Source organism: Balaenoptera musculus, chromosome 1 (assembly GCF_009873245.2).
Source record: "Balaenoptera musculus isolate JJ_BM4_2016_0621 chromosome 1, mBalMus1.pri.v3, whole genome shotgun sequence".
NCBI classification, from domain to species: domain Eukaryota; kingdom Metazoa; phylum Chordata; class Mammalia; order Artiodactyla; family Balaenopteridae; genus Balaenoptera; species Balaenoptera musculus.
The window spans coordinates 97,021,041-97,027,341 of record NC_045785.1 but is presented as its reverse complement, the minus strand read 5'-3'; the positions used below and the strand labels follow the sequence as shown (position 1 = coordinate 97,027,341).

General features: G+C 49.4%; 1 protein-coding gene across 1 annotated transcript; it reads left to right on the top strand.

The window, feature by feature from the left end:
* The first annotated feature begins 3,716 nt into the window (after positions 1-3,716).
* Positions 3,717-5,252, top strand: KCNA10 (potassium voltage-gated channel subfamily A member 10). The gene has a single exon (XM_036872516.1). The coding sequence runs from the start codon at positions 3,717-3,719 to the stop codon at positions 5,250-5,252; it is 1,536 nt and encodes a 511-aa protein (XP_036728411.1).
* The last annotated feature ends 1,049 nt before the right edge of the window (positions 5,253-6,301 follow it).

Genomic DNA, 6,301 nt, shown 5'->3' with positions numbered 1-6,301 from the left:
CCTGTTTTTGTTTGCTGTTTGCCTTTTTTTTTTTTTTTTTCAGCTGTACTGAGATAAAATGATGCATACTACATTTAAAGTGTGCAACTTGACGAGTTTAGACATATGTATACTTCTGTGAAACCATCACCACAATCAAGATAAACATAATCGTCATCCCTAAAAGAGTTCCCTTGGCCCCCTGGTAATCCCTTCTTCTCCCTCCCCACCCCCATCCCCAGGCAACTGCTGATCTGCTTTTTGTCACTCTAGGTTAGTTTGCTGTTTCTAGAATTTTGTATAAATGGAACTACTCTATATATACCCTTTTTTACCTGCCTTCTTTGACTCAGTGTATTTTCTTATTACAGATTTTAAAAATGGAGCCTTGATGAGGAAATACAAGTTGTCAGGGATCATAAAGCAGAGGAAGCAGTGCAAGTCCAGGATGCTATCTGCCTCACTTTGTTCATTCCTCCCTCATTCATTCATCCACCAAAGGTTAATTGGGCTCAGCCCTGGGCTAGGTCTTGGAATCATAATGGTGCACGAAACAGATATGATCCCTGTTCCTGTGAGCATGAACTTCTCACTTCTCTTTTCACTGATGCATTCACCTGCTTAACAGGTATTCACTGCACATCCACAGAATACCCTGTTTGAACTTGGCACTGCCTACTACCTCCTACACCACCCTGACTCTCATCAGCCACATTGAGCTGGGCACTGGGGTGATGCAGGTGGGGATCACCAGAGGTGAATCTTGTCCCCCAAGACCGTGCAGGACAGAAGGAAAAACCATAAGACACTCCTGCACTCTCAAAGGTCACAAGAGAGCAGAAGCGCTGAGGCTGACCCTGTGGACGCGGGGCCTCCAAACTGAGTGCAAACGTGAGCGATCTGGGCAGGGAGGCCGGGACTCAGGGCAGGCAGAGGACTCTCCAAGCTGGACTGGCCAGGCAAGGCTCGTCAGACAAGCAGGACCTGAACAGTCCCCAGATGGGCAGGGAGGAAGAGGAGAGACAGAGGAAGGGAACGTGGATGCCAGGCAGAAGCAAAACAGGCACAAAGTCAAGCAGGCAGGATCGGGAGAGCGGATCAGAGGACAGTGAGCTGAGAATTCCTCCTGGGGCCATTTGAGGGCACACAGAATGTGCTTTCTGCCCACAGATATGTTGTATTGTATGGAACAGAGGGGAGGGGACTAGGCAGGGTAATTCCTTTCATTTTTGCAATAATTTACTAAGTGTTCTCACTGTCATTACCTCATTTAGTCCTCAGTACGATCTTTGAGGTGGGAATTATCATTATTTTCCCCATTTTACAGATCGGAAAACTGAGGCTCATAAAATCCAGTGATTTGCTCAAAAATATACAACTCCTAAGTGCTGGGGCAGAGCCTCAAGCCAGGTCTCTTGTTCCCAAGACCAGTTCTCTCTTCCCTCTGTCTATAATGACCAATATTTGCTAATCTAAATGTAACATGTGGAGCAACTGTACAGCACACCTCTGTAGACAGCAGAATATGCTGTTTGAATTTGGCACTGTTCCACCTCCTCCTGCACCACCTGACCATCTTCAGCCACCCCCGTATCTGTCACTTTGAGCTGGGGGTGGAAGCAGCAAAGAGGAGAGGGGGAGTGGGGAAGAGAAGTGGCCTGGCTCCCAGGAGAGGAAGTTACTTTGGCCAAAGAAGCTCTCCCTCATCCCCACATGCCTTCTGCCCCCTGATAAGAAGGAGGAGGCTCCTGATACGGGCCCACTCTAGCCACTTGGAGGTGGTTCCAAGTCCCTGCCCCAGAGCCCCCAGATGTACCTCTTCCTCTCAGTCTGGATAAAATGGGGTGGGATTCACCCCAAGAAGGAAGTACCCCAAAACTTCACCCAGGGCCAGAATTCCAAAGAAGAAAGTGCTGCTCTGAAGTCACAAGGTGGACACAGATCTGGATTCCTGGTCCCACCTCTGCCCGGCAGCCAAGTGGCCCAGGATGGGACCTTCTAAATTATCACATGGATCACTGTGAAGGAATAGCAAATATTTCTCCAGGGCTTACTGTGTGCAGAGCCAGGATTCCAGCTCACAGCAACTGGCTCAGGTCTCAGCATTCTCAGCCGCTGCTCCATCCTGCCTTCCAACCGCCCTGTTCCTCACATGATACCTGACATGCTCAGCAGTGGGCACATTCTCCCTATTCCACAGCCCAGGAAGCTGCAGCTCAGTGAAATTAGGCAGCTTGCAAAGGCTTCACACTCCCAAGAGGCAGGGCAGGCCACCCTAACCTGAGCTCTTCACCCCACACATTGCCCTGAACTGAGAAAGGAGGGCGTGGGACCGAAAGAGCTCTGAGCTCCCACACTTCTGAGGCCCTGGCCTGCATCTCCCCACGAGGCCTCAGCTTCCATGCAGGGCACCCGTGGTCTAGTGGGTCTCCCAGGCCAGGAGGCAGGTTCATGTCGGGTCTCTGTGCCACTAGTTGTGTGACCTTGGGAAGGTCACTTGGCTCCTGTGACTCAGTTTCCCCATCTGTAAAATGGAAATAACATTTTCCAACCTCACATGATTATTGTCATTTAAGTGAATGTGGAATCACTTTGAAAAGACTACAACACTGTACCCTACAGGATACCCTTGTCATCTGTAAATGAAACTACTTCAAGGCTATGAGCACTACAGATTTTACCTCTCCCACCCTGACCCCCAGCCTGCCTGGTTTCAGTGTTCTTATGTTGAAATCAAAGCTTGAATGGACCTAAGAAAGGACTTTTAGTCTATGTTTGTGGACATCCAAGCTCACTGGGCATGCTCTCCTTAACCCCACCCCCAACACACACACACACACACACACACACGTACATTACTTACTTCCCACTGCCTGAATGATTTTTAATGAAATCATTTCCCATAAACATCTTGGACTTAGGCCAAAAAAATACCAGTGGCTATTGGCTTCTAAAGTCCCTGTTACGTGGGGAAGTTCACAAAACCAATGGTTATAAATTTAATGATCTTTCCACCAGGCATTCTACATATGTTATCTCAGTTAATGTACCCTCAAAACAATCCTAGGAGTTACTTACAGAGGAGGGGCTAAGGTACAGATGGCTGGTTGCTGGGGAGGACAGTGGTTGCCCACCCAGCCTCCATCTTCTTGTTCACCCTTCCCCACAGAATCCCAGCTGGCTCCAAGAGGTAGCGGTGGAGGTGTTAAGAAATGGTTGAACTCTAGATATATTTTGAAGATATAATACCCAACAGAATATGTGAGGGACTGCCAGTTAAGTGTGAGAAAAAGAAAAAAGTTAAGGATGAGATTGGGCATGAAAAGTGTTGGGTAAACTGGAGGACTTCATACAAGTACAAAATTATACATTTTATTAAGAATCGTGAACTTCTTCATTATGGCCTCTCTCTGCCACGGTGTACAGAGACCCTCTTTGGCAGGAGGAAGTTTTCCCCTCTCAGCCAGGCTCCGTCTTTGCAATTTCTTCTAATTATTAGTATGTGCAGACTCAGAGGGAGCAAATGGATCTCAAGAAGCATGTTGCCAAAATAAGTACAAGGTTCCATCCCAAGCTAAAAATAAACCATTTTTTAATCCGTTGGAAAACTTACCTCAATGATCAAGAGCCAGCTGTGCCCTATCCTGGCTCCTGCATGATGCCCTTCTTCCTCTCCACAGCTCACAGCAGGCAGGGAAGACTGAGGGTCTTCAGGCTGCTTCCCTGACTCCCCTAGGATGGATGCGTGTGGCTGGAAAGAAATGGAGGTTGCCCTGGTCAATTTTGATAACTCAGATGAAATCCAGGAAGAGCCAGGCTACACCACAGACTTTGACCTAACCACCCCGAAAGGCCAACCTGGGAGCAGCTCCTTCTCCAACTGGAATATCCTCATCAACGACAGCACCAACCATGAGACGGCCTTCTCCAAGCTCCCAGGAGACTACATCGATCCCCCAGGGCCTGAGCCAGTGGCCTTGAATGAAGGAAACCAGCGGGTGATCATCAACATTGCTGGGCTAAGGTTCGAGACCCAGCTCAGAACACTCAATCAGTTCCCAGAGACCCTCCTGGGAGACTGGGAGAAAAGGATGCAGTTCTTTGACTCCATGAGAAATGAGTATTTCTTTGACAGGAACCGGCCCAGTTTTGATGGAATCCTATATTATTACCAGTCTGGTGGGAAAATCCGGCGCCCGGCCAATGTCCCTATCGACGTCTTTGCTGATGAGATCTCCTTCTATGAACTGGGCAGTGAGGCCATGGACCAGTTCCGAGAGGACGAAGGCTTCATCAAAGATCCCAACACATTGCTCCCCACCAACGACATCCACCGGCAGTTCTGGCTCCTCTTCGAGTACCCTGAGAGCTCCAGCGCTGCCCGTGGTGTGGCCGTGGTCTCTGTCTTGGTCGTGGTCATCTCCATCACCATCTTCTGCCTGGAGACACTTCCCGAGATCCGAGACGATAGGGAACTGAAGGTGGTGAGAGACCCCAGCCTCAACATGAGCAAGACAGTCCTCTCCCACACCATGTTCACCGACCCTTTCTTCATGGTGGAGTCCGCCTGCATCGTGTGGTTCACCTTCGAACTGATGCTCCGCTTCGTGGTCTGCCCCAGCAAGACCGACTTCTTCAGGAACATCATAAACATCATCGATATCATCTCCATCATCCCCTACTTTGCAACCCTCATCACAGAGCTGGTCTGGGAGACAGAGCCGAGCGCCCAGCAGAACATGTCCCTGGCCATCCTGAGGGTCATCCGCCTGGTGCGGGTCTTCCGCATCTTCAAGCTCTCCCGCCACTCCAAGGGGCTGCAGGTCCTGGGGCAGACGCTGAAGGCTTCCATGCAGGAGCTGGGGCTGCTCATCTTCTTCCTCTTCATTGGCGTCATCCTCTTCTCCAGTGCAGTCTACTTTGCTGAGGTGGACGAGCCAGAGTCCCATTTCTCTAGCATTCCTGATGGCTTCTGGTGGGCAGTGGTCACCATGACAACTGTGGGTTATGGGGACATGTACCCAACCACCCCAGGGGGGAAAATTGTAGGTACTCTGTGCGCCATCGCAGGGGTCCTCACCATTGCCCTCCCTGTGCCTGTCATTGTCTCCAACTTTAACTACTTTTACCATCGGGAGACTGAGATTGAGGAGAAGCAGAACATCCCAGGAAAAATTGACAAACTCCTCAACAGTGTGGGCTCAAGAATGGGCAGCACAGACTCTCTTAGTAAGACCAACAGTGGCTGCTCCGCAGAGAAGTCTAGGAAGTGATGTGTCCAGGGCTTCTTGGCCCCCTGAATCTCCCAGGTCTCTCTGTGTCTCTCTCCCCCGCCCACCTCTTGCTCTCTGTCTTTTCGGAAACCAAAATATATCATTTGTGACCAACAGGCCGTCATTGATTGGAAGCTATTTTAATAAACTGATACTTCTGCTGTATTTTCTGAGCTGTGTCTTTTCAATCGACTGTAGAAAGGTCCTTTCCTATGAGGGGGTAGTTCAGATCCTTGCTACTCACCTGTGGTCCCCAAGACCAGCAGTATCAGCAACACCTGGAAGCAAGGAAATGCAGAATCAAAGGCCACCTCAGACCTGCTGAATCAGAATCTGCATTTTTACAAAATCCCAGGTGATTCATTGTCACATTAAAGAGGAAGAAGCCCTGGCTCTGGTGTCCCTAAGAGGAAGCACATTAAACGGCCAGGGATGGCTATGAGCAATGAGTAAGTGCTCAGAGTTGTTTGATAATAATACCATACAGTTGTGTAGCATTGTGTACATTTTCCAAAGCTCTTTCACCTACATTATCTCACTGCATCTAAAAATAACCAGTAGAACAGATTTGATTATTATTTCCCCTTTGCAGATGAACAAACCAGGAGACAGCAACTTACCTAAGATCACCCAGAAACAGTGACACAGTCAATGCTGGAGCCTGAGTCTCCTACCTACTGGTCTGGTGCTCTTTCTACTAATGAAGAGAATGTGATAGAATTGGGTGCAGGAGGAGAGGAACTTGAGGGGTCAGTCTTTCAGAGGATCCAGGAGGCAAACTTCTGGGCAAGCACACTCTTCCCGCGGGGTCCCCCTTCTCTGTGCAGCCTGGGAGGCAATGCCGGCCTGGTCCCCTTGCTCCTCAGTCCCTCCCTTGGACAGTGGACAAGCAGAAACATTCCCAGATGTTTTTCTCTTGGCCCATCTCCATGAAATTGTGCAAAGACTGGGACCCTCAGTTTGGGAAGTATATACACCAGGGCCTTGGAGAGCTGCTCCAGGAAAGTCCACCTGCCTTGGGGTTCAGCTCCCACTGAATCATCAGGAAT

What these genes read in the sequence shown, in the direction of transcription:
- KCNA10 (XM_036872516.1), top strand. Translation starts at nt 3,717, where the DNA reads ATGGATGCGTGTGGCTGGAAAGAAATGGAGGTTGCCCTGGTCAATTTT.